Below are 27,791 nucleotides of genomic sequence, written 5' to 3' on the forward strand. Positions count from 1 at the left end.
CCCAGGAGATAAATGTATAGCCCTTACTCAAGCAGAAGGGCTGCACAATTCACATCATCTTGTATCTAGCTTTRCTCAACATTAACAGGCCTTGAGTTACAAAAACAAAAACCAACAAAGAAACTGTAACAAACGCRTGTGATCACATCCTTCTACTTCCTTCAGTCCTTCCTCACGGTGACACAGAGCTACACAACACATTTCTTATCTATGGATTTTTCAAAGGCCTTTTCTACTTTTTGTCTTTTCTCCACAAAGTTCTATCTTCATAACATCACTTGCTTCAGATCCACTCCTACCGGTACATTTTCCTCCGGGTGTATTCCCTCGTTATCCGCAAACACCCACTTCCCAATTAAATTACAGGGCCACAGAAACAAGGCTAATTCYGAAGAGCTGCTGCCCCCGCCAGCGCCCAGCCCAGGCAGCTGATGCTCCTTCTCCAGGGACAGGACCAGACTGCACAAACAGCCTCTGCAGAGATTCCCGGCCTCTCATTCGTCCCTGCTGCCAGGAAGGGGACCGGCCTCCTCGCGGCTTCCTATCGCCACCCTGCACCTGCTTCTGAGGAGCAGCCAAGATCACACAGCGCGGGATGTGCTCAGGGCGAGAGAACATCCCGCGCTGCTGCTAAGGAACCGGATTTTCTTTTTCTTAAGAAAAAACGCCGTTTCCCTATTTGTACTCGCCCTACATACGCGGTATGATTTCCTAAATACATTTTAAGGTTGGGAAAGGCATCAGGATATAGTTTACCTGGACATCGTAGAGAGCTACAATGTTCTCGTGTTGAAGTTCCTGCAAAACAAAATATTTATATTACAGAAACAGTTCATTATTATGATTCTTTAAATTGAATATGCCAAATGATGATAGAAAACTCAATTTTTACACAGAATGACAGCATCCTTTTTTTAGCCATCTGATGAAATTTGGAAGAACACTCAGCTATTTAGACAATAATAGGAGAACAAAGTAGAATTTCTTTGCAATGYCTTGTTATAGCAAGTACCACAGCACAAGATCTTTAGATGAGCACTGAAAGCTAAAATTAATTTTGCAGTTTCACACAATTCTTGCTTAGGGGAGAAATCAATCACATTTTCAAGTCAACATTCCCATTTTACATAAAATGGCAAATAACACCAAATAAAATTTGCACAACAGTTCACATGATTTGCAACTGCTCAAACTGTCTCTGCCAAGTACTTGCAGCACACTAACTTAACCAACACCAGAATTTCTAGAATATAATACAGTGATGTGTCTCAAGAAACGTGAAGACAGCAACACTAAAAATTACCACAAAGCTACAGCAAATGAAATGTTGTGATGTTCAGAGAACATCCACAGAGGCACTCTGCGGAAAACAGGGCAGAACTAAACGCTGCCCTGTTTTGTTAGACCAACACTACACATTTTAAGTCAATTAACTCAGAAATGGAAAGTTCAGCATGCCAAGTTTAGTTTTTAAGTCACTTTTGGAAAAAAAACAAAGAMGGATAAAGATAGATCAAAGATTGATATTTTGGCCTCAGCTGTGACTTTTGCCACATATACTGCTCAGGTAAGATGCCAGACTAAGCATCCTGAAGGACAAAGTTTTCCACGTGTGGTATAGAAATGGTCTCTGCAACAGTTTTCAACTGGATCTACAAAATCATGACCTGAACCAGTCCTGACACTAGTCCTGAAAAGGAAAAAAAAAAAAAAAAAGTCTCTCTTCTGGGTCTTTTCAGTTCTGAATATCTTCTGGAACAAAGAAACAAGAGGTAGGATAGCAATTATGGTGATATCACCCATGACCCTGAATGAACTAGGTCAGAAGTCTCTCTTCCTTTTAAAAGTAAAGCAGCTTTAGAAACTGCAAAGGAACATACCTTCAAGATTTTTATTTCTTTCCCAAGCAGAATTTGTGACTTTGACAAGTTCTTTTTGTTAATGCTCTTTATGGCTACCTCCCAATCAGTTTTCTGCAAATAAAGAAGAAAATCACGGTCAACTTTAAGCATTTTAACACTATCCACTAGCAGGTAGCTAGTGAAGCACTGGAGGAAATGCAGCAAGATCACCCCTGCTCTACCTTACTCCTACATCAGCTATCACCACAAAGAACCCCGCTCCATTCCTCAATAGTTTAGAGCTACCAGAATCCAGATACACCCCATTTCCACTGACTCTGAAGCCRTGAAGAAATTATTAAAGCAAAAATAGTGGCCAATAGCAAAAATTGCCATGGTGAATGGCAAAAATGCCATTCCGGCAGCRTGCTGGTGGCTTTTTGGTCCCCTCTCAACCATGAGGATACTTCTGCTCTTCCTCAAAGACATCCTAGCTGCAGCTTCCTCACACCCTTACACACTTGGACCGAAAACAGCACAGAAAAAAAAAAACAGCTTAAAAATAGCTAGTCTATTTATTGGCAAGGTGGAAGCGTCTCCACTGGCTTTTGGGTTCCAAACGCTTTAGTTTTTGTCCCAAAAGGGACACRCACATACTACAGCCCTCTGGGTCATGGCCCTGCTGCTCCTGAGTGATTTTKGGGGAAAATCGGAGCACTCCCGGACACAGACACCAAAATAAACTCAGGCATCCCGGTGCAACCCGCGCCTCGCTATGYACATCCAAGGCGGCGAGGCCGGGAACGGGGACACCTGCGAGTTGGGAAACCTCCATCCCATCCCAAAGGAGACCTTGGTTTTATTATTACGAACATACACATATATGTTTTGTCTCCGGGAGAGCCCTCGCTACCCAGAGACAAACATGACCCCGCTGCCGAACAAAGGGCTCGGCCTCATCCGCAGCCGCCGCCASGCGAGCGAGCAGCGCGACGCGCAGCCGGGGCCCTTCAAAACCAAAATAATAACAAAACTAGGACGATTGTACAAAACAATAAGTTAACGATCGTTATTAATAGGTTTGCCAAGGCTCAAGGAGGCAGCAGGGGCCTGGCCCCTCCAGAAGCAGCTACCCCCCACCTCCGCACCCCTGTTTTTCCCCACTGTTAACACCCAAATCACAAGGAATCACCCCAAAACACCCTGCCCCCCCACACCCAGCGGGGGGGGGGTAGCTGTGCAGCCCGCCCGGCGCCGTTTACCTTGCGGTGACGACCCTTGAAGACGACGGCGAAGGCGCCGTGCCCGATGAGGTCCTTCTTGCTGTACTCAAAGTCGCCCACCGCCTCCATCACCCCGCTTCAGGCGGGCATGAAGCCCCCGGGCAGGGCAGGGCAGGGCAGGGCGGGCGGACAAAGCGGCTCCTGCGGGCGGCTAGAGCCGCCTCACGGCAGCCGGCGGCGGCACGGGCACCCGCGCCCCGTCTCGTGGCTGCCCCCAGCCGCGGGGGCCGCTGCTCTCATAGCGCGGGGGCGGCCGCCCACCGCCGGGCTGCTGCGGGGCGCCTGCGAGGCCCGGGGCGCCGTGGGGCATGGGGAGGGTGAAGGTGGCGCCGGAGCCTCTCTCAGGGGCCGGCGCCCATGGCGGGACGAGGCGGCCGCGGCTCAGCGGGCCAGCGGGCTCGGCGCCCCGCCGCGGCCCGTCCCCATGGCCCCGCGGCCGCGCTCAGGCACCGAGCGCCGGGGCATCCAGCCAGCGGCCGGGTGCTGCGGGCGGTCGCCGGCCCCTCTGCGCCGCTCCCCGGGATGGAGGAAGCGGTAGGAAAGCGGATCAAGGGCGCGGGTGACGGGGGAAAAGAAAGCGCCGCTCCGAGGCCGCTGCRGAGCCACCCGCACCCTCCGACCGCGGCTCCCACTGCCCGCGCCTCTGCGCCGCCCCCAGCCTTTTATAGGCCGCAGCGCGCAGGCCTCGGCACGCGGCTGCTTCCGCCGGCGGCCAAAGAGTGCGTCACCCTGGCTAACCCGGCGGAGGTGCTGGGCGCGGCTGCTCCGCGCGCCGGGACCGTTACCCGCCTCACCCCGCGCCGCCATCTTGGCCCCGTCCCGGTGCAGGGGCCATGGGAGCCGGCGGAGCCGCTCCCGCGTTTCCAGGGCCATTCATGGGTTTCCAGGGCCATTCTCGGCTTCCCAGGGCCATTCCTGTTCCCTGGGGGCCACCGGAGCCATCCCCACTGCCCGGACCCTGGGGGAACTTTGGGAAACAGGGAGGCGATGGAGCAGCATGTGCCAAATGGAAGAGGATGAACATGCCCAGCTCCCTCTCCTTGTAGCCAGACTGACTTTATTCCACCCTCTCTATCCCTGGTGCCCTGGATAAGTTGGGGCATCTGGGCAGAAAAATACTCGGCAGGAGAATTAGCAGCTCCGTGGAGGGCACTGGAGGCTCTGAGTCCTATGGGGGCATCAGTGAAAGGCTAAGAAACCTCTTTGATATCATAGAACCAAAGGGCTTTGAACCAGAGGAAACAAATAATAATAATAYGGCTAACCCCCCACCCTGCTTTATTTTCTCAAGTTTTGAGCCTCTCTCCMAAAAGTGCTGCACAGCCCTAAGGCACCAGGTAAAGCTGAGGGCGCAAAGCTGAGCAGATGATTTCAGCAGCTTAGAGGAACACCGTGGAAAGGGTAAATGGGATGTGAAAGTGTTTTGGGTTAATCATAAATTAAGGTGCTGCAAGGTCTTTCCAGCATGTGTTTGCTGCAGCCCTTTAAACCCAGGAAAAAAAGCCCACAAATCCAAGCCCACTCCGGAGTTTAATATTCCATTTTTGGGGAATATTTCCCCCCGGAGAGCTGGCTGCTYATTCCCATCCACTGCCTTTCATGCTCGCTGTTAATTCCCATATATCCCCAGCCCAAAGCTGCATTTTGGAGCTAAAAGCTGTACAAATGGCTCCCTTTTGAACCGGGAAAGCCAGTCCAGGATTTTCTAATCCAAGCCCCCCATTCTGCACTGTGGTTTAGAATCCAGACTCGTTCCCGTTCGGCAGCAGCGCATCCGATGTCCTTTTGTCCTCGCAGCGGGGACGGAGCCCTCGAGCAGCTTCGCTTGGGCACAGCAAGGATAAAACAGCGGGGAGGGTGGACCGGAATAGCTAAGCGCGATGCCGTAGTGCTGGGATTTGAGCGGGAACGGAGGGATGGGATTGGAAAGACAAAGGCTGGTGCAGACGCTCCAAAGCGCCACATGACGCAGCCATAAAGCGCAGAGCAACCTCTAAAAGCCGGTACTGGGGCTCAAGAGACCGCAGGGAGCATCCCAGTGCACGGCGAGGGTGGCACACACTGTTTTTCCCTAATGTCCAAGAGCTGCCACCCAATTATACAGCCCTTGGAGACCCGCGGCTCAGCAGGAGCCACCAATCTTCATAGTTGAGGAACACGAGGGGGGACAGGGAGGCACTTGCTGCTCCTGCCACGCGATGTTGGCCCAGCCAAATTAGCTCCTCAGCTGCAACCCGGGCTCAGGATCGCCATGGATCTGGGAGAAGATTAGCACCTTCCCGGTTGTTCGTCTAAGCACACAGGGTTCTAAGAGATCCTGTCATGTGGCAGCAGCTCCTCAGGACAGCGGCGTCAGCTTTGAGTTTCCACAACAGCTTCTATCCTTGGAAACGCTATTGCTCTTTGCAAAACAGGGTTGCTCCTGAGGCACAAACTGCCCCTGAGGGGTGCCCAGCTGCCCCAACACACGGGGAGAGAGCATGGACTTCCCTAAAGCTCATGCTGAATAATAGACATTCATTTTCTTTCTGTACATCCAACCCTTTTTTTCCTCCCCAGTCTCCTCTCAGGCAATAAGCCAACAAGGATGTTAAGTGTGCTTTGTGGCACACTTCCTTCCAGGCCATCTCTTTGCCCAAGATTTTGCTTTGGAAAAGCTTTGTAGTGTCTTCCCAAAAGAACCCACTAAGAGCCAGCTCATCGGGCTGGTGGATAAAGGTGTCACCGCCACCAAAACGGCCACGAATTTGTCTTCCCAATCCCACCGAAGGGGTATCCCTTTGTTCCAGTCTTGCTCACAGGACTGTCTGAAGAGCAGACGAGCAAATAGCCATTAACATCATTATTGCCCATCCCTTCTCGTGCTCCAAAGCAATCCTGCCAGCTCGAAGTCCTAAAATGTTGGTTTTTTTGCATCTAGGAAACACCTGAGCACCAAATGCCCGGTGTGAGCTGAATGAGCCACTAGCATCAAGCTCAGAGCGAGGGCTGCGAAGATGTCTTGGTCCTCACGCCAACTTGCTGTAACTAAACCTGATAATAAAATCTCTGCTCCTTATCAATCCCGTTCCCTGCGTTTTCYCCTTCCTCTCTCCCCCTCTGAATGTCACACAAGGACACTCTTTTCTGCTCTCACTAAAGGCTTTCCTCCTGCAGGATCCTTCCTAAGGGAAAAGGAATGAGCCGCCCCCACCCTTGGCTTTTCCCTTTAAAGGAGGCGAGCTACTGCAAGGCAGCAATTTCAATAACAAGCAGCTTGAGATGGAGGCAGATGAGATATCCCTGCTGTAATGTTCAGAGCAGATCACTCTGCAACGCACAGCTCTTGGTAAGRAATAGAATTAAAATTTCCTTAAATAAATATAAGGAGAGAATCCATGAGGGAGAGTGGCTGATGGGAGACGTGCTCGGGATAGGCTCCGTCCTCCGCCGTTTCCCAGAGCTCCCCGGAGAGACGGAGCTGGAGGCCGGGCCAGCGGAGACGGCTCCCGGTCGCTGCTCCTACCTGCGCCATCTGCAAGGAGATGGAGCCGTGAGGACGGAGCCAGGGAAAGAGCTGCAGGGAAAGCCCTGGGAGCCTCCGGTGCTCCAGCCGGGAAGGCCTCCGCAAGGAAACGGCGGCTCCGGAGGGCGCCCGGAGCGGTCACGACRCTCCAGGGACGCCGTGGGATACTTACATGCGCAGACACTTATCCTTCCCTCCACTCGCCACCCGCTGCCCGTCCGGGCTCCAGTCTGTTGCAAACACCTGGTACGGGAGGGAGGCCCCGTTATTTGTGCCACCGCTCAAGGGGGGCTCCCGCCTCTCCGCGGCGGCTCCGCTCGCCCCCCGTCCCACCTCGTCGGCGTGGCCGGGCAGGTCGATGGCCAGCTTCCTCGTCCCCACGTCCCAGACCTTGAGCGTGCTGTCACTGCTCCCGCTCACCAGCAAGCGGCTGTCGGCCGACCAGGCGATCTGGTACACGGCCGAGACGTGGCCTCGCAGCGACGTGAGGTACCTGTCACCAAGGAGGCCCCGAGAAGCTGCCGGAGGAGCGGGCGGCCGAGCGCCTTCCAACCAGCCCTTGCCCACCTTCCAGCCTTCCAACCTGCCCTTGCCGTCACCTTTCCCATCCAGCCCCAGCAAACAGGAKCATGGCTTTGTACACAGCAGGCAATCGATCGCTGGGGGTCTGGACTGTCTAGAAGCCTTCTGAGATGAGGCCTTCGAGAGGACAAACCGTTCACATCACCCCTGACAAACCCTTCTAGCCCTATGGTACAGGCCTGTCCCTCCTCTCCCTCCTGGAGCAAACACATGCCCGGRCTCCTGCAGCATTCAGAAAGGCCACTAAGTCACCAACTACTAATTACAGCTGTAGAACATAGGACTGCTGCCCCACAGGGCTCAGCGATGGCCCAGCTGGAGGTTAAAGCCTGGACTACAGGGGCATCCAAACACCAACAACACCCGTTGCACCCACAGGAAAGATCTGCATCACCCCGAAGGTGATGGTGTTCAAACAAGGTGTTTACACCGTGCCAGTACACACCTGTAACCCCACAAGACACTCACTTTCCAGTCCTACCATCCCAGAGCTTTATGGACTTGTCAAAGGAAGCGCTGGCAATTATGCGGGTGTCCGGGGAGAAGAGCACCTGGTTGATCAAGGCCTGGTGGCCGGTCATTCTCTCCAGCGGCTTCTTGTCTTCTGCCGGCCTCCAAAGAAACAGCGTGAAGTCGTCGGACCCCGAGACGAGCCTTTCTGGCCCCTGGCCCTGAGAAAGGCGTGAAAGAGCCTCAGCCTGAGCAGGCCAGGCTTGGAGAGCTCGTCTAATCACATCCAGTGTTGCGGTCGACAGCCAACGGGGCCCATTTAGTGCTTCTATCAATAAAATAAAATTCAAGAGGCAACTTGGCGGTGCACACTTACCCTGACTTGGTCATACCTCTGCTGCGCCCTGTCCTTCAGTTCCGCTACTGGAAGAGGGAAAGGGAGAGGGGGAAGAGGGGCTATTTGGAATAGCGGCGATGCCACCACGGAGAGCGGTGTCCTCCCCGCGCTCCGGAGCTCCCGTCCCTCCCATCGCTTCTCCCAGCCTCCGAACTCACAGGAGCCGCTCACGTCCTGGGGGTTGATGGAGGCGTCGGCGGGCTCGAAGGCGCCCGTGCGGAGGACGTAGTCGGTGCTGAGCGCCATGGTGTTCACCCAGTGCGCGTGGCCCTGCAGCGTGCGGCACAGGACGCCCTGCGAGCGAAACGGCCGCGTGGGCAGCGCCGCCCGGGGCAGCCAGGACCCTGCTCGGCCGCCCCTCTCACTCACGTCCTGGCTCCGCCACACTTTGATGGTCCTGTCCTGCGAGCAGGAGTAGAGCAGCCCGTCTCCGCCCCACTTCACGCACGTCACCGACTGCGTGTGGCCCGTGAGGATTTTGTCACAGCGGCCCATGAGCGTGTCCCAGACGCGGATGCTGCCGTCCTTGGAGGCGCTCGCCAGGTAGCGGCACTCGGGATTTCTGGGGGCACAGGAGGGCACGGGCAGCCGCAGAGCGCGCAGCTCCCACCACGGAGCCCCCAGGGGCTGCGAGGGGCCAGAGCTCCATACAAGACCTGCCCTCCTGGCTTCGGATCTGCCACAACCCTCCTCAGGAGGAAAGTCTCCCCCCTCTCCATTTCCTCATGCTCCCTGGTAATCAGTTTTCGCTAACCCAGTTAACTGCCAGAGCTGGAGTCTCCTGCTGGGGAATTCGATTTGCAGGGCTCTGCTCCGAAGGGGCCYTTCTTTATTTCTATAATGTCTTGGATTATTAGCTGCAACTTGCCCCCTCCACTCATCATTCCCAGGCAGAGCTTTAGCWGATCAAAGGGATAAGGCGACCGCACGGCTCATCAGCCCTCCCGATAAATCAAGCAGATRACAGAGGCAACAAGGATGCAGGAGGGCAGAGAGGGAGCGTTGGGCAGGGGCCAAACTCGGGCTGATACCTGCCCAGCACAATGGAAACACGGAGCGTCTTCCATAGGCAGGTTATCCTGCTTATACACAGGGGAAACTGAGGCACGGACTGACAGTGGGTTACGCAGAACTCACATGTGCAGCGGCTCCCAGCACAGCCACGTGATCCACTTGGAGTGGCCGGCGAGCACCCGGCCGAGCTGATTCCCCGTGGCTGGATCCCAGAGGAAGATCTGACCGGGAGAGCAGGCGAGAGGGTCACGTCAGGCCGTGCACCACGTGCACCCCAGCGGGCTCGGGCAGAGGCCTCCCCAGGCTCCGCGGTGCCAGGATTTGAGCTGGCAGAGCAAGGATGGGAAAGGGCAGGCCGGGCTCCCTTGCAGGGCCCTGCAGCAACTGGCCGACGTCTCCCAAGGCACGAGACGCGCTGCCCTGCGCTCTGCCCGAGCCGCCGCTGCCGCACAACCTGCCCCTCGTCTCTGAACGGATTCGGGTGTCCTTGGGGCCATGGGGCTCTTGCCAGCGCCTGCTCCTGCTCCCAGGAAGGGCAGCGTGGTCGGGACACAGCCACGGGCCCACCCCACAGCGGGGCCTTGGCCACGGCAGCCGGGTCAGGCAAAGAGCAGCTCCGGTTTGSCCGGGCGATGCCCCTTCCCGCTCCAGACACCTCCCTCGTGACGTGTCCGGCTGCCAGGGAGCACGTCCAAAGCCTGGACTCTTTCCCGTGCAAAAGGAAGAGCGGCCACAGCGAGGGGCAGCACTCGGCACCGCCACACGGCCCTTCCAAAGGTTTGCCTAATGGTGGGGCAGCAGCTCCGGGTGCCAGAGAGGCTGGAAAGGCTCCCACGGTACCAGCACCACAGCCATGTGCTGCCCATGGCGCACGGGACACCTCGCCTGGGGCACAGGGAACATCCCTCCCTCCTGCTGCCGGACAGAACAAGCCTCAGCTCTCGCCCCAGCGCCCACTCGATACGTTTCATCTCAGCCCAGCACAGGGCTGCGGGGATCCCCGGCATGGGGCTCCACAACCCCCCGATCCTGCTGGACCCGCCGCGCTTGGCCCCTCGGCAGGGGAGCAGGGGCCGACGCACCTGGCTGTTCTTGCAGCCCGACGCCAGCTTCTTGCCGTCGGGCGCCCAGGCGATGCTGAGCACCCAGTGCCGGTGACCTGGCGGGGAGAGCAGGCGTGAGCCCTGGGTGCTTCCCCAGCCGGAGCCGCTGCTGGAGCCGCTCCGCTCCCCGCGCTCCCAGGCTCCGCGGCTCACCCAGCGCCCACGTTTCCCTCTGCTCCTTCGCCCCCTGCACCCACCTTTGGCCGTGAACTGTGGTGTCTCGGTGCTGAGGTCCCAGAAGCGGACGGTGGTGTCACCAGAGCCGCTCGCCAGGTACCTGTGCAAGAAGGAGCCGGGCTGGGTGTCCCCGGGCGGGATGGCTGCCTTGTCACCCCACCCCRGCCAGCTCTTACTTTCCCGTGGGGCTGAAGGCCACGGAGATGACGGCCTCGGTGTGTCCCTCCAGCGAGCTGGTGCAGCGCGTCACCGCGCGCACCCTGAACACGGCCTGCGGCTGGTACACGATGTCCAGCACCTTCTCCGTCTCCAGCGCCTGCCCCGCCAGGGTCTTCTCCAGCGACGTGACGATCTCRGCATCGTGCACGTAGAAAGCCAAAGGCACTGGGTCATCCTGGAGGCAGCGGGGACGCTGGAGCGGCTCAGCCGGGCCGGGAGCTCGGCTCCRCGTCCCTGTGTCCCCCGTGTCCTGATGTCCCCCATGTCCCCGTGYTCCCGGCACCGCTCACCTGCTGCAGCAGAGCGTTGCAGACCAGCTGCAGCTTGTCCGGCGTGATGGCCACGGGCACGTCGAAGGGGGAGCCCAGCGGCTCGCCGGCCTCGTCCTTGAACTGGATGAGGAGCCGCTCCGCGTCCTCGCTCGGGGACATGGCCTGCGGGACGAGGGGGTCACCACGCGCACGGGGCCCCACGTCCTCCTCCCACGCGGGGAGTGCGGGAGAAGGAGCCACCACGGGGGAGCCCCAGGGTGGGGGGTCCAGAGGACCCTACAGGGGAAGGACCCCCATGTGGGAGGGGACTCAGTCACCCTATAGGTGAACCAAGCAGGGGACCCTATAGGGAAGGGGGCAGAAGACACCCTATAGAGCGAGAGGGGAGGAACCCCACGTGGCGGGGGGAGGCAGAGGGCACCCTATAGTGGAATCAGCTAGATAGGGACCCTATGGGGAAACAGGCAGGGACCCCGATATGGGGGGTGGGGAGACAGAGGGCACCCTACGGGGACGCGGGCAGGGACCTTCCCTATGGGTACGGGGGATAAGGGTCGCCCTATAGGGAAGCGCACAGGGATGTCCCACGGGGAAGCGCACAGGGAGGTCCCATAGGGATGTCCCACAGGGAAGCGCACAGGGAGGTCCCATAGGGATGTCCCACRGGGAAGCGCACAGGGAGGTCCCATAGGGATGTCCCACRGGGAAGCGCACAGGGAGGTCCCATAGGGATGTCCCACGGGGAAGCGCACAGGGAGGTCCCATAGGGATGTCCCACGGGGAAGCGCACAGGGAAGCCCACGGGGGACAGGGGAAGCGGCCGCCCCGGCCCCGCGCCCCGGCCCGCTCACCGCGGCCATGTGCGGGCGCCGCCCGTGCGCCGGAAGCGGCCGCTCCGCGCGGGGGGCGCTGCTGCCCCCAGCGGCCGGCGGCGGCGAGCGGCGCCCCCGGGGCCGCGGGTTCGAGACCCGCTTCCCCCCCTGACCGGCCCTTCCACGCGTGTCGTTTTAGCACGAGCGCAAGGGGCAGCAGCTCCTCCCACAGCAACGAGCAAGCAAGGAGGGTTCGGGGGTTCTTCCTTTATGAACCACCAAGATCGCCCTCACAACAGAAAATTGACACAAATTTCAATATTCATATATTTTAAATCAAAACACAATTAAATAGAGTATGTTTTAAGTACATGAATACTTGGGCATGAGAGAAATAAGAGGTGGTACATAGTACCAAAAACCTATACACAGCCTTTTTGCTTTCATAGATAATACAGTGTGTCTATACAATCAAATATTGCAACAGAATAACTCTTGCTAGTCAATCAACACAGCTTGCACATTGAGGATGATTGGGCTTGTTACAAAGTGATTTTTTTTGCACAAGTTTGAGGAAAAGAACAATCATAAGAGCAGAATAAAAAAATAGAAGTGTTGTATACTAAAAATGTAGGCATAAAATAATGGAGTGACACACCACGTACTTCAGAGACTGTGCAAAAATCAATTGATGGGAGAGAAGAGAGGTGCTGTGGGACACAGTGACTTTCTCCTCAAATTAAAGGTTACACAAGTGCCAAGTGTGTCAACATCAGGKGGAAATAAGCCAGAGGCCATTAGGAGTTATTTTTCTTTATAAACCAAACATCTGGAATTAGATGCTAGCTTGGTTGGAGGACAACAAGCTATGGAGAAGGGCAGCAGCTGATTTTCCCTTGGTTTTGTGGYATGAGGAAGAACAGGGAGCAGAGCACGGGTACAACCTCCTGAAAAGGGGGCTGCATCGGGCAAGGGTGCAGGAAGAGGGGGCTGCACGAGGGGAAGATCAGCGTGGGGGTCCCCAGTGACAGGAAGGGCAATGGGGGCGTCTGCACGTGTGTAAGCGCTTGACGAGGAAGAGTTAAACTGTCCAGGCTTCACTCCTCAGCATTCTACGCTCCCTTCAACGTTAATGTAATTATGAAGTAAAATACATTTATCTTACAGTTGAATACTCATCTATTTCAAGTAAGGAGAAATAAAACTTAGAACGTTTAAGGTCATTCACTGCCAATGAATTCGCGGCTTCAGGTTCACTTCTCCAGTGGTCAGGTGTCAGGGAGATATCCCCATGGCCTTTGCAATTAGGTGTTTAAAAATTACAAGTAGTAGAACTCGAAACTACAGCAAAACCTTCCCCTCCTTGGTGTGGCCTGTGTCCCATTCCAGATATTTTGCTTAGAAGTCTTTTTGAGACAGGGTCAAGTATTTGTGAAGCTGATCACAGTTTCTCAGTGACATGTTCACAACTGTGTCTTCATCTCTCTTAAAAACCAACATTATTGTGAAGGCCRTACACAACAGGACAAAGTGTTTCTTGGCTCTCTACAGTGGAGGTACAGGATTGCTTCTTTTTAATTCTTCCTTATAAATGAGGGAGATACCGGCTTATGTAGTAACAGTGCTTTGCTTTTATTGGCTGTGTTAAAGAATCCACCAAACGGGAAAGTTCACTCGTTCTCAAAGCAGAAAATTATATTTCCTGTTCCGGCATTTAAAATCATAGCTGGAAGAGGAAAAAATAAGGTTAGAATTCATTTTACTCGAAAACATGGAAGAGAGTCACTTAGTAGAGAGACATTTTGTGTTTGCAAATGTTTAAAGCCAGGTTAGGTGATGAGTTTGGGAAAGCAAAAAAAAAAAAAAAAACCACCCCAAACACCTGCCCTGCTCCCCAGCCACAGCCCACAAACTTCARCCTTTCCATTACTGAAGCTCTATTTGCCTAATTGAATAGAGAGTATGTGCAGCCACTTGATATTCCCATGTACTGTGCTGAGTGACCTTTTCAACTAGCCAGATTGGAATATTATTTGTGGCGTGCTATTAAGTGAAATTATTGCACAAGTCTTTAAAWGAGAACAGCTCTAGAAAACAGTTGCAGAGTGAAATTACAGACCCAGCAGTCCAGGCCTGTCACTGAGCTATGGTACATGTTTACATTCCTTAATTAAAAAGTGCAAGTTTTTTTTGTTTGTTGGTTCTTTGTATTTCATGTTAGAGATGTCTGCAAGCCAGAAGCAGCATCAGATGCCAACTCTGCAGACCGGTGTCTTCGTGATTCCACAGAATGCAACTACTGCATCACAGCTGTTTTGTCACACAGACTTGCACAACCAAGTCACTGAACACATCCATGCATAATGTCAACATGCTAGCCCATCAACAGGGCTACACGAGCTCTTTTAAATGATAGACACAGCACCACAGGACAACTTTCTAGCTCTTCAGTTTTATGATACTTCACACAAATAGGCTAGTATTTATCAACATGAAACAGCAAGGGTAAACTCAGTAAGAGATGAGAATATTGATCCTACAGTGTAGCCTGTGTACCTTCTTACCTTTGTAGCCTTCTCCGAAGGCTGCTCACATTGTGCCTGCTGCATCACGTCATTGACTATCATCTTCGCTATCCTCCAAGCCATCTCCTCTTGAGCCTGCCAGAGGAAAAAACACATCCCAAATGCAGAGGGGCTGAAGATCTTAAAATTACCCCTTAATACAGTGCTTAAAATAGTGCTCCACACATCATTCCCAGGCTAAACCTTTCACACATGATGAACCTTCACAACTCTGACTTGYAGTAAACATTCTCTAGATGGAAATCCAGCAGGTTTTCAAGTACAACATTACATTTAGTTAATGGGTGTATTTAYAGTTTGATCCACTTTCCAAAAGAGTCAAGTGAGTCTTCACTTTTACCTTTCAGGGACTTGCCCAAGCCCCTCCGAAGGGGAAAARCAGAGCCTTTAAATCCATGCAGCTGTCATTTCACAGCCAGAAACAAAGAACAATAGTGCATCTACTCTGATTTGCAGATTACTTCTCTTAAAGGGAGAGAAGGAAAAAAGAACACTCCACCCTTGACTAGATTACCCTAATAACTAACAKTCAGTTAGCCATTACATGAGTTAAACCAGCCAAGTCTTTGACGAAGTGCTCCTTGGCAAAGAACAAACTGGTTTCACAAGGGCATGCAATTCAGTTGTATTTAGCAAGCAGAGACGGGCAGCTCTGGTTGGCCTAAGTATCAGAAACGTATTCAGAGAAAACAGGCAGGATTAAGCACCTGAATGCTCCATTTCCCTAACCTGAATCTGAAGTCACAAGGAGAGCATAAAAAGGACACACCTCATCTGTGTTTCCTTGAACCCATTTCTTCATTGCTTGTGAAAACATGGACCCTAGTTGAGATAGACAGCAAACAAGGAACATTAGCAAACTCCACAGCACATCTCACTTCTCTGTAAACACATACTTGCTTCTGTCCTGAAGGGTTTGCACTGCTAGGGTTAGAGAATACAGAGGAGTGTCACAAAGACAGGGCATTACCAGGACTTGTGGTTCACTAGGAGCTGAGCCCAGACCATTCTTTCCCAGAAGCCAGACTTGAAAAGCAGCATTACCAGCAGATCTCCAAGTGCGCAGGAAGCACACAGAGGGCTGAAGTTTTATTCATCTTGAGATCAAACTCTTAAAAAGTTTGACCATCAGCTCAGCTGCTTACAGCCTTCATCCCTGCCAGGTAACATCGACAGCTCCAACTCCCGCTGGAGCACATTGGATATGGAAATGGGTCAGAGATGGGGTTTGCCTCAGTATAGGACAATCTCCTAAGCATCTCTGGCTTAAAACAGGTCTGGAAAGAGTCAGGAGTTTTGCTTATCCTGTCTGAAGCGAGCAAAAGGACAGTTCTGCAGGTGTTTATAGAAAGAGATCAAAGAGGAAAGCAAACCTTTTGATTTCTTGACATCAGGCTCTGGTTCAGATTCTCTGATGAACTGTCCCAGATCACTGACTCGCCCAAATGTCATCTTCCTGAAGAGAAAATAAAAAAGATTCATGGGCTACCAGGAAAACGCCTGCATTACAGAAAGTTAATAAATCAACAAGGCAAACAAAACAAAAAACCTCACTACCATGAAGATTCTTGTATCAGAAGACTAGCATTTTACCAATTATCACCTTTTGTACTTAAGATTGGTACATTTTGAAGAGTTTTCCACTCCTCTTGGTTATCTGAATTTAAATCTGAATTATCCAAATTCTTAAACTCATTTCTAGAACCTGAAAGTAGGCAAGCACTTCAATGACTCAATCGTGGAATGCTCCAAGTGCCCTACAGCATCACAGGAACGTTTCACCAGGGAACCACCACTGTGCAGTGCTTGAAAGCACAGCGCACTGCTGTGCAGTAGAAACGCAGGGTAGCTCGAGAAACAAAGAATTTCTGTTTGAGATCCACAGAGCAGAAGAGTTTCCTATCAAAGAGTAACTTAAATAGAAGACTAATTGTGCAATCTGCTAGCAAAGTGAAGTACAGACTTTTCTTTATATGGGAGAAGGGAGAAATCAATGCTGTATTACAGTATCAAAGTCTTCCAAGCTCGTTCTTTCCTACTCCAAACAGGAATTACTAGTCAGATTCTGGAGCCAGAGAAGAATAAGATTTCTAGGAGAAAAACAACTGGAAATATATTTTTTTTTCTGATTGCTGTTCTCATCAGAAAGTCATTCACCATGACACTGGCATTAAATCACACTATTTGAAAAATCTAAACAAACAAAACATTTACTTTCAACTATTTAGACACATGCTAAGATTGCAACACCTTGTATTATGTGCACTCTCAATGCAGAAGGACACAACAACTATGAAACAGAGGTGAAACACATTGGAAAGAACGAGGTACACAGAATGAACCTTACCCTGCATAAGTTCGTTGATATAAGGATTCTGGATCCAGACTTGCAGCATCTACAATTATTGCTTCATCAAAATTTTTCAGGATTTTAACATTAGCCTTTTTGACATTGGACTACAAACAAAAATTCTAAATATTAGTGCCCAATGCAGACAACTAGTAGCTTAACAAATATATTTTAGTGCTTTTTTACAGTTTGATAAATCTCTGAAGTGTCTATGCAAGCATAAATTAAGAGAACCCCTACACAAGTGATGAGTTCCTAACTCGGCATGACRTTGTTTTTAAACGGAGGATGATAAAGTTATGTGAACAGAGCCAACACACAACATGCAGGTCAGCATCCAGATGTGCAGAGACTGCTGTCTCTCTGCTCCCATTATCAGCTGAAGAGATGTGTGAGATTTGTAAGAAACCAAATTATTTGCTTCTGAGAGCATTAACATGGAGCTATCCCAAAAGCAGCAGCAACTGCACCCGTCCCTGCCGTGTACCTGGTAAGCGGCTCCCATGAAACACACTGTGCTCCCCATACAGGGAAGAGGCCTTTATATTTTGGCAGAGTATTTGGGTGAGATTAGTAAAAAAAAATACCAGGAAACATTAGTGTAACAGCARGAGGATCAGAAAAGGAGAGCAGCCTTGACTAGAAACACTAACAGTAGCTGCTTTGTGAAGTCCTCTGCTGCTGGTCTGCACCAAGTGCTCTTTGGGCAAAAATCACAAAGACCTAGTGACCTTTCTGTGCAGATAAGCAGGAATGTGGCGCACAAAAATGCAGCACTTTGCTCCTAAGCACTCCAAACACGCCAGATCCCAGTAGCTTTTCCCTGTTCAGGTTATCAGGCATCAGGATYTTTCCAAGAGAGTACCCAGAGTTCTCTCTCTGCTCTCTGCTTCACCCAGCAATGGGCTTTTAAGTCTTTATTCCCAGCTTTGCAGGAAAATACACATAGGCAAACAAAATTTGGATACTGTCCCTCCAATGCTGCATCTGCCTTTTGGGAAAGTCAGGAATCTGGCCATTTTCTATCAGACTGACGTAACTGACTGGCTTGAGGACTACAGCATGGAAAAACTTACTGAGACAAACTTGCGARCACCAGCTGGTCAGGCACTAATGTCATTGCTCTGTGTGTAAGCAGAGTACTTCTGTCCTGAAGGGTAACTCAGTTCTAGGGTTTTAGGTCTGTGGCTTCAAGAAATTGTGCACACAATTTGCATACTTACATTTAAATTCTACAGCATATTCACAATGTSATTTTTTGCCTAAAGGTGTAGCTTTTGCCTAAGAATATATTATTAAAGAAATAACAAACTTATTTCTAATGAAAAGTATTTCTAAGTGCTTCAGTACTGCAAAGCAGTCTTTAGCTAGTATTAATAGCTTATTTCCTTGAATCAAAGTTTTGTTTTTAGTAAAAGTGGTAAAAGACTTCAGGTACAGAATATACAATAAATAACTTCTATGCCAAATACCATTTACTTGAAATCAATAGAAAGCACATTAAATGCATCCTAAAGTGAAATGGGAAACTTAAAACCACAAGAAGATGCTTCCTTAAAGGGTACAAACTTGGACTGCAATAGAGAAAAGTGCCCTTTACTCTTTTCTTTCTTTAAATACACTGCACYATTTATTCAAACAGAATCAAGAAAAGAATCTCCTACCTGAGAGGCAGAGCCATCGGGGGCCCCCGTCTGAGAGTCACTATCAGGATTGCTAGTGGGGCCCTGAATGCTCAGTGCAATATTTCCTCCTGGAAATTCATCTCCTCGTACTGAATGGATGAGATCATTCAAGTATTTGTAATACAGGTTGCTGGACAAGAAGCCAGGTAGAAAAACCTGAGAGACAGATGAACAAGGCTTCTTTAATCAACAAAGCCAGTCTGTGTGATTACTATAGAGCTCTTATAGAGCAGAAAGATTAACTGGACAGGACCCTGGCAGGGGAATACCTGACACAGCAGAACCTCCCCATCGTCTTCCCCGAGCAGCCAAAGCAGCCCCAAGAAGGTATCTCACCGTCTCCATGGTGGTCCAGGCCTGCCGCAAGGGAGTCGTGAAGCAGTTCGGGAGGGGACCCCCTTCCCTGCAGATGTTGGACTCGATCTCTAGCCTCACGGAGTCGTCGAAGCCAAGTGGATGCGTGGCTTGAAGGGAGAAGTATCTGCAGAGCACAGGATAGGGGGAGAAAGCAACACAAGCCTTGAAAACATTTGCCAGGTGCCCGGTAACTTATCTTTTCCCACTGAGAATKATCAATCATGCTGCAGCCACTAGATGGTGCTGCTTAAAAGTGCAGGTACTATCAATCCAAAATCCACTGAAATAAGTGCTTTTCATAAAGCTTTTTTCTGCAGATACAGGTAAAACAGATGAGCACACACACGTGCTTCGTAATAGGGAAGGAAGCAGCAAGTACCCAGAACTGAAGCGGCATTTGCTCTTTTAATCACATCATTAAAAATATAGCTTGTGGATGGAGCCAGGGGATGGCTGATGAGGTGAAAATGAAAGGAAATTATTCATTTCCTCTCCAATTATTATTTCCTACGATGGCAATAATTTGACAAACTGGCACTTAAGCTTAAGAGCAAACTTCTTCCTGGAAGTAGTTTTGATGTCTGCCTTCAGCTGCATAATTGATAGGCTGACACACATAGAGGCAAAAAGGAAAACAAAAAAGAGATAAAAGAAACCACCATCCTCAATAAACCCTCAAAAGCACTGCTGAAATATTAAAACATAGAACTATTTGGCTTGCTTTTTTCTTCCTGGCAGGACTCCTGTTTTGTGTGGTAAAAGCTCTGGAAGCCRCTTGAAATGGATAACAGTATCTGAACCTTCAGATTTTTCTACAGCTACAGAGCTGCCATTAGCATTAAAGCTTTTCCAAATGACTACCCATCTATTTTGATATCATATGATAAAAAACATTAGTTCTCAAGCAACCAACTCATGGAAATTCTGAGTTCTGCTTAAGCACGCAAAAGTATTTATAAGAATTTTTGCTTTATGCATAAGGAAGATTTTTCAGCTGCCTGTTTATTATGGCAGCCTCCAGTGTATGCAGACATTTCAGCTTCGGTTAAGACAAAAGCACAGGAATGCAAGCCACAATTTGAAAAATAAAAGTGCTTTTTGCACAGTGCAACAGAAAAATGCAAAGATAAAATTACAGCTTCAGAAGTAAACAATTCTKGAACTCACTCACTTGTCATATAAAATCATAGCATCAATCTGTGCTTCTTGCCCATCGTACTGGCCTTCTTTGGCAGCAAGTTGAGACTGGAAGTTATCTGCTGCCAACCAGAACTGCAAAACATTAACTGCATCTTCCTTTTCCATATACTAGGAGGGAAATTAGAAAAAAAAGAAGAAAATAAAGTAGAAATTTTTGAAAGACACTACAGCAAGCACAGACAGCTCCTTCCTATTTAAAATAAATTATATAAAATTGTCACCAGGAAATAAAAATACTCTGAATTTTCAGATGTTGCACTGTAGACAGATTTAATCTGCCCAGTTTGTTAAAGAAATGAACTACTGAACTCTCTTTTCCTTAGTGATTGTTACGTTTACTTTCCAAATACGACAGTTATTTGTGTCATATTAAAGGCAGAAAACCCATTTTCAAGCTATGCTTAACTTACACTGAACACATCTATCATCTATTCTTCCCAGCYTGCATTTTCAAACCATACTGGCTTGTCAGACCTTCATCGTGAGTATTTTACTACTAAAAGACGATTACCTAAAAGATACAGGGTGCTGCAGCTGTGGGCTTTTATGTTTAATCTATCACATTCCAATCACCTCTCCAAGCAAAACTAGCAGATTATTCTTTATCAGTAAGAGTGTTAGAAATAACAGCTCTTTGCCTAAGGCTTTCAAAGATACAGTTTCATTTGGCAAGACTGTGAAGCCTATGTCAGAGCTTCAACAAAGCAAATCAAAAACTATCCACTGAACTGAAGCAATACATTGATATTCATTCTACAGTATAGTATAAAAGTTCAACGATTTGGAGTAATTCCACATAGACAGGAAGCTGATAATGAGTTTTCTCTCAGGGCAATAAACACCTCTTTCTTACACTAAGATATCTTTATTAAAACCTTCAAGACATAGATGCTTTCCCACTTGATAGAAAGGAAAAAATGCAAAAGAATAAAATCCACACCCCTAACACTTACCTCGGAAAAATAAAACAGGGCTGATTCACAGAAAAGTATGTCAGCCAGATAAACAGTCCCACTAGTCAGCACCTCAATCTGGTATTTACAGAAATGATGACTTCGCAAAAAATCACTAAAGTGCCTGCACACAGAGAGAACAAGTTATCAAGGGCCAACAGCATCGGGGGCTTTAGGAAGAAATAGTTTTTGCCTCATATAACTTAAGTCTGACAAAACAAACACAAGCAAGACAACATAGGGTATATGAATATCATGAAAATTATATAAAGAACATAGTAACAGCAGACGAAACTTCAGCTAAAGATCAAAAGAATGGATCTGGAGGGAAGCACTYGAAGATAGTTTAAAATACAGAAGACTGCACAGAAAAGCTACTATACAGTTACGTCTTCATGAACATATTTTTATGGATTTGTTTTCCAAATGGACAGTATGCACGAGAAGCAAAACCATTCAATCAACTTACTCTTGTTCCATTGCATTAAACACTATCGACTGTGCTGTAACAAAACAGTTAGGATCCACTTGACCATCTTCCCCACAAATCTTCGCTGTGAAGAGAAATCAGATTGATTTTAATGTGCACTTGCTTTAATGAGCTGAAGGACACAAGTGACAAGAGGTTAAGAGAAAACTGCAGTTCAAATCTAGAATCTAGATCTAGAATCTCAATCTAGAATCAGTTGGCTGATTGTGCAAAAAGCTTTTAAAAGACAGTAGCACTATTTTCCATAGCACTGCAGATAACTGGATGATGGTATTATGGCTAAAATACTACATTGAGACTTGGATCGCAATACATCCAATGGCCACCTGGAGTTTTTCACTAATTCGTCTGTGAAAGTTCTTCAGGGAATTTTATACAGGATTATTGAAAGTGCAGATGCATTATTATCTGCGATGTGAYTTTATACTATCAAAATCAGCATAAGGAAGTGTTCTGCAATCATTTTACTATCTTCTACCACTGACTTTAAAATTCATGACAACAAATACATTTATGTGTATGTGGGGGTGTATTAGAGATATATTTATGGGGAAACAAGGGTTCTTAAGTAGGAGATGGTATATATTCTTACCAACAATATCATTTCTCATTGCCTCTGTAATGGGTATTGGTTTAGCAGCATCTGGAGAAATATATTTGGTAAAAGTACTAACTGCGTCCCGTTCTATACCTACAAAGAGGAAATACAGAATCAAGCTTTAACTTCACTGGCATAGGTCTAAAAAAGAGTGAGCAACAAACGTGCTCTCCAGAAAAGCAAATATCTGATTAGCAGCGACAGTTTATTTCCCATGAAAYTTTCAAGTGCAATAGTCAATACTTTGCTGCTGGCAAACTACCATGACTGTTTTCTCTTTACCAGGTCATAATAAGCCCATGAAGAATCAACTAGCAAGACTGAATAAAGCAGCCTAACTCTTCATTTCCTGCCACCAAGCAGAACTCCTCCTCAGCTGCACACCGCAGTACCAACAGCAACGTCTTTACAGTGAAAGCTGTGAYGAAGTCCCCAATTTCTAATCTTCACCAGTGTAATAAAGAGGATTTGCAGTACAAAGGAATTAAATAAAAATCTTAAAACAAGGCTCAAAATAAGATTGCAGTGTACCCTTTACATGTCATCTTTCAAAAGAGAGTTGGGAAGCTTAAGGACAACACACAAAAAAGGAATTACACTCCAAACTTCAGATTTCTCAGAAAGGCCCCAGTTCCCTGAAATGCAGTACTTTCATACATTGCAACACAGAGGTGCTATTCATGATTCAAGTACCATCATGCTTGTCTAAGATACTTCGTGGCTCAGGTTACATACTGTGGAAATGTATGATAACYAACTACACAAGAGAGACAAACAGCAAGAGAAAGGGATGCAACATAAGGAAAYAGTTGGGCAAACGAGAGGAACCAATATGAAGAAAGGAGAATTTCCTTTTCTGTCTGCAAGCTTTCACAAACGAGGAAGGACTAAGTAGATGCAGAGTAAAGAAAACAGGTCACTGTGCATGTAGCTTACTATCAGAAATAAATATTTTAATTTCATCCTTACTTCCAGTAGCCTCTGAAGAGGTGGACTCCAAATGAGAACAAATCAGTTACAAAGGGAGGAACTCTACCAAATAAATCTAAGAACAGAAAGAGTACGTTGCACACAAAATCTCTACAAATCTTGTYGCAACCATAACTTGTGTCATTTTACATGATACAGGATATTTATCTTCCATGGAAAGTTAATCCTCRATTTTGAGCCCCACCATGATCCACATTTTCCACAATACTTCTAAATGGGGGAGTGGGAGAAGAARGGAGGGGAAAAAAAACARGACATTGCAGTACTCATCATCACTTCTTAGGTCTACTCACATCAGAATAGAAGTAAACTAAGGTTATCAAAACACACAGTGATTCCGAAGTGTCTTCAACTTATTTTTAAGCAACCAGGYGGACAAACAATACATAGATCTTAAATTGACCGTTAGCTTATTCAGAATTACCCACTGTCAAAACTATTTTTCTCCTCCCAGCAGTATACAATAATCACAAAGAACACAGGAGACACCAGGCAGCTTCATGTACAAGCAAGCAGCAACCAGTACATCCCCATCCCACCACTTCTAGAGAAAACCAATACATGACACTTACTTTTCATTAGTTTTCCTGACAAGTCCTTTAGTGCAGATGAGGGGCTGTTTCTATTTGATACTGTAGGCTTGGAAGATTCTTGCTGAGAGGCTGGAACAGAATGGGGCCCTGTCTCAGGTTTTCTCAGAGAGGGAACACTGGTATTAGCGCTCTCCTGACCTGACAGCACATGGTTCTGGCTGCTGCCAGCTCTGTCGCTCTTGTCTGGAGCCACTCGCTTGGTCCTGAGCAGATGGACTGTGCTAGAATCGTCCAGTCTCTCTTCAAGCAATCCAGTTGGAGAAGACGACTCGATTTCCTGCTGTTTTGAGGGCGACACAGGCTCTGCCAACGAACTCTGCTTAACTGTGTTCAGGCTATGTGCTCTTATGCGGGACCATGTCGTGGAGTGAAAGCTTTCGGCCTCTAGCCAAAATTTGACCAAGTGTTCCATTCTACGGAGTTCCATGAACTGGATAAAATAAGGGAGGGCTACATTGTCCTGCAAAACTTGTTCAAGGGTCTTTGAAAGGCTTGATTTGGTCTCCTGGGCCTGATAATTCAGACACGATCTGCCTAAAGAAAAATATCAAGGGAACGACTCTATATTACACTACAGGCATTGGTATTTGATACAAAAACGTCCTGGAATGCAACTACTGAAGAGACGATTCTAAGGATTGCATTCTTGAAATAAAGAACTTTGTATTATGTAATTTTGTGTTGTTAAAATGTAAGTAGAAATCTGATCCCAGGTAGACAGGCCTTAAAAATCAGATACAAACACATTGCGTTTATCACAGAGACACACCAACAATTTCTGAAGAATAGTGTACTTCATTTTCTTTTAATAAACCTTCTCCACACATCACTTTTACAAGAGTGAGATCAAAAGACTAATTACATTTTTAGGAAATAAACTTTTAAAAACACCACTTTATGAGCACTGTGAATGAACACACAAGAGAATAATACTATCCACACCAGGTTACATTACAGAGTCTGCCAAATATGCTGTTTAATGGGGCCTATTACAACAATTTAAAGGATAGCAAGAGAATTTCTACAACACAATGGCTATACATAAAGGAACATTTTTCACTGAACAGGAAACAAGCAAATTGTCTATTCAAAAATGCTACTGTAATAGCAGCAATAATTTTGTTATTACCAAAGCTACTTGCCTCAACCAAGGCAGGGTGAGCAAACGGATAATACAAAATAACATCAACTGTATTACAGAATAGAGGAGGCCTTACCTAAGTCTCCAAAATGAGCAGCTTCCATGTGACTTGGCTGCTTCTTAAGGGCAGCTGTCCGACTGCTAGAGAAAGAGTCCATGTTGGCAGAGATGGCATTAATTGCCACATGGCTTGGTCCTGCAGCCTCCAGCAAGGCATGATTTCTAGTGCTTCTTTGAGGGGAATGTACTGGTATTGGAGCTGGAAGTAAGACAGCACGGATTAGAAAGAACCCAAGACCTCTTCTACGTAGCATCCTAGCAATGCTGAACACCCCAAGATAATCTGGAGCTCGGATGCGTCAAGCTCACTAAAAATCTATTGTTCCACTGAGTGTCATTTTTGATCAAGGTCAGATGAGAATAAAGATGGCACAGATAAACAGGATTTATTACAGCAAGAATAACCTCACCAAGAGGTCAGAAAAGCACCATTCCCTTACGTCTTACCTATTCAGTAGCTAATCAAAAGACTCCAAGTTTAAGCTTATGCARAAAATGCATTTCCTGGTCTGCATGGCTGCTTGATAACCAGTTCCATAGCAGTCAACTACAGTACCATCAACACAGTTTAATTACAATGGTCATGGCAAATTTCTTTCATTCCTTTTTCTAATTTTATGTGTTCAGAAGACTCCGAGTTATGAAGCTATCTGTGAGATTTAACAAGAACTTTTCTTTCCTAAATACTTTAACCCTATTTAGTTTAGAAGAGGGGGAAAAAAAGCAACATGCAAACATCTCTGATGAAATTCAGATGATTATAAGGCTTAATCTCTTCTAGCAGTTTCAGAACATGGTTGGCTACTTGAGGCCAAAGAGAACAAAGAATAATTTCCTCACAGAAAACCACCTGCAAAAAGAGTCAAAGATTTTTTTTTTAATTGATGACAAAGCTAAAAATAAAACCACCTACCACTTTCAAAGCCTTGGGAAATTACATTTGATTAGGATGTCATGCAAGGACACCTCACACACTCTTAAAAATAAAGATGTCAGGTGACATGCTGTCTCAGTACACCGCTTCATAGCGATGTGGTTCGTCAAGGTGTCAAGAAAGTTTGTTTTGATGACCTTCCTACTGCATAACTTCATTTCTGTTCACAGTTTTGTGACATAGGATGACAGAAGCTGACAATTTCACACTTCTGTCAGGGTACCAGACACTTTAAAAGCAATGGTATAGGAAAACCAAAAGGTTCAAGATATTCCAAAGCACAAAGTATTTGGTAGCAAGATAGTGCTTGCCACCCTTTACAAAGCCTTTGGTATGTAATATCAACGATAATGGAAAGAAAAACAGGTTTTCCAGGCCAATGGAAGGCAGCCAAGTGCTTGGCTGATGCCAGTGGCCAAGGATGACTTGCTGTAGAATGACAGCCACGCTTGTCACAATTGTTTAGGTTTTTGTGAATTGGATTTAATTGTGTTATAAACATTTTGGGCAAAAGTGCTGTATTTAATCTAAGGAATCTAACAACTATTCTACAGCTTATAGGTAACACTACATCACTAACCTAACATCTATACAACAMGGAGCAGCTTTTTGTCAAACCAGAAAGATGCTTCTTGTTTATYCAGTGACAGCTGCTGACAATTTATAATGAAATAAAATTGAAAATTTGTTTTTACTTGCCCAGAGACCACACTGCAATCTTTCCCTGACTACCTGTTTCAGCTAGTCACCGGTCATTGGAACTGCACTATAATCACAGTGTGAGCTATAAAACGAGCAAGACTGACTTCAGGGACAGACCAACAAAGAGAAAGAAGYCTTTAATTTTCTCTTGATATTCACAAAACATAGCAAAAGTACAGAAAGAGCATTTGGGCTGAGGAAAATATAAAAGCAACAGATCAGATGCATATATATTACTTCATCTGCCTGTAGTAATGTAATAAAAACTGACAAGATAAACTAATGTGTTTTCCCATAGTTTACCAGCTTACTTCTCAACAAGATCTTTTACTTTCACAACAGATACAGCAGCAAAGTTTCTGTAGCACATGGAGGAGTATTAGAAGAGCTGAATAATCCAAACAAGATTCAGATCACAAGACTCAAGACATCAGCAAAAGTCAAGCCAGACACTAGCATTCTATTTTGCWAATTAGGCACAGTAAATCTGCATTTTCAAAACTAAAATACACGACACGCTAGCATGGAATGTCAGAAGCAACTTGCCTAGGTAACGACTAACCACTAGTTGCAAAGTGGCTGAGTTTTACTATCGCTTTGAATTAAAGATTATGTCTGACAGTTTAATAATCTTCTGTCCTTACAGATTCAGCAAGATGATTAGGAAAGATTAGTTACTGTAATGCTTGGAATCGAGTTTTTGATCTGCTTTGAATTTTTGTGGCAGAGGTCRCATTTGTGTTCAGCCATAAGGAAACTGTTGCTCTGCTTAAAATAGGGATGGCAGATTATATCAGAGAACTGAATTTATAAAGAAAGTAAATATTGATCTTACTTTTAATTGCTCTCACATCTGTGGTCTTTTCTTGTTCTTTGCCTTTCACTGTAAAGTATAAAGGAAAAGGTTAAGGCTATTTTGGGTAACTAATGGCATTTACACACGAACAAACATACAGCTGGAAGATGCAAACCAGGATTTTATTAAAAGTAATTTTTTGGATCCGACATCAAGTAATTGAAAGGGAATTTCAAGATGCTTCTTGGCTTTTCAAAAGCAAAACTTCGTCATTTATATTCATGGACTAAGTCTCAGAAACAGCATGTTAATTTTGTAAAACATTCTCAAAGATGCTTGCTGTCCATATGGTTATACCAAGGCTATAKTCAAGGCTACTTTAATAAATTGCATGAAACAAAGAATGGAATAGACATGTTTTAAGAGCACAGTATCGGCAAATGTTTTCTACGAACAACAAATCAAATATCTAAGCACATCTTCCTCCTATTACAAGCAAAGCAGCAGAACATGCACAGTGGGAAGGATGTAAATAGAATAAGCTCCATAAAAGCAGTCACTGCTCTCACTCAGGAGCAGATACCACAGAAGTGCTTCGGAAATTCACTATAAATATTAATTCCCTCAAACAATATTAACAAGCATATGCCAAACAAGGGATGGAAAGACGGCTAACAAAAAAAAAAACCAAAACAAACAAAC

General features: G+C 47.4%; 3 protein-coding genes across 5 annotated transcripts in view; all 3 read right to left on the reverse strand.

The window, feature by feature from the left end:
• Positions 1 to 3,306, reverse strand: part of ULK2 (unc-51 like autophagy activating kinase 2) — a 38,720-nt gene extending 35,414 nt beyond the window's left edge. Inside the window, exons 1-3 of one of the 3 annotated variants that reach the window (XM_026047956.1) lie at positions 3,104 to 3,294; positions 1,881 to 1,973; positions 757 to 798 (exon numbers count right to left, since the gene is read on the reverse strand). In XM_026047956.1, coding sequence (XP_025903741.1) covers positions 757 to 798; positions 1,881 to 1,973; positions 3,104 to 3,193 — 225 coding nt within the window. In that variant the 5' untranslated portion in view covers positions 3,194 to 3,294. Of the gene's footprint in view, positions 1 to 756; positions 799 to 1,880; positions 1,974 to 3,103 lie in introns of all 3 variants that reach the window. The other 2 variants (XM_026047957.1, XM_026047958.1) reach the window with 2 other exon arrangements.
• Positions 3,307 to 6,386: 3,080 nt separating this feature from the next.
• Positions 6,387 to 11,703, reverse strand: NLE1 (notchless homolog 1). The gene is made up of 13 exons (XM_026047904.1): positions 11,695 to 11,703; positions 10,862 to 11,119; positions 10,529 to 10,746; positions 10,373 to 10,452; positions 10,155 to 10,231; positions 9,196 to 9,293; positions 8,428 to 8,620; positions 8,217 to 8,352; positions 8,038 to 8,084; positions 7,680 to 7,882; positions 6,963 to 7,122; positions 6,802 to 6,872; positions 6,387 to 6,638 (listed from the first exon to the last, which is right to left on the reverse strand). Exons 1-13 carry the CDS (start codon positions 11,701 to 11,703, stop codon positions 6,626 to 6,628), a joined length of 1,563 nt encoding a protein of 520 aa, XP_025903689.1. The 3' UTR covers positions 6,387 to 6,625.
• A 279-nt stretch (positions 11,704 to 11,982) lies between these two features.
• The window catches only part of AKAP10 (A-kinase anchoring protein 10), an 18,863-nt gene continuing 3,054 nt past the window's right edge, over positions 11,983 to 27,791 (reverse strand). Inside the window, exons 2-15 of the mRNA XM_026047739.1 lie at positions 27,129 to 27,176; positions 24,674 to 24,856; positions 23,436 to 23,990; positions 21,868 to 21,966; positions 21,255 to 21,339; positions 20,786 to 20,909; positions 19,804 to 19,940; positions 18,612 to 18,756; positions 18,255 to 18,431; positions 16,588 to 16,697; positions 15,614 to 15,696; positions 15,010 to 15,062; positions 14,220 to 14,315; positions 11,983 to 13,381 (exon numbers count right to left, since the gene is read on the reverse strand). Of these exons, the coding sequence (XP_025903524.1) occupies positions 13,376 to 13,381; positions 14,220 to 14,315; positions 15,010 to 15,062; positions 15,614 to 15,696; positions 16,588 to 16,697; positions 18,255 to 18,431; positions 18,612 to 18,756; positions 19,804 to 19,940; positions 20,786 to 20,909; positions 21,255 to 21,339; positions 21,868 to 21,966; positions 23,436 to 23,990; positions 24,674 to 24,856; positions 27,129 to 27,176 (1,901 nt within the window). The 3' untranslated portion in view covers positions 11,983 to 13,375. The remainder of the gene's footprint in view (positions 13,382 to 14,219; positions 14,316 to 15,009; positions 15,063 to 15,613; positions 15,697 to 16,587; positions 16,698 to 18,254; positions 18,432 to 18,611; positions 18,757 to 19,803; positions 19,941 to 20,785; positions 20,910 to 21,254; positions 21,340 to 21,867; positions 21,967 to 23,435; positions 23,991 to 24,673; positions 24,857 to 27,128; positions 27,177 to 27,791) is intronic.

The sequence above is a fragment of the Nothoprocta perdicaria genome, unplaced genomic scaffold (genome assembly GCF_003342845.1).
Source record: "Nothoprocta perdicaria isolate Ctin4 unplaced genomic scaffold, notPer1 scaffold_50, whole genome shotgun sequence".
Taxonomy (NCBI): Eukaryota; Metazoa; Chordata; class Aves; order Tinamiformes; family Tinamidae; genus Nothoprocta; species Nothoprocta perdicaria.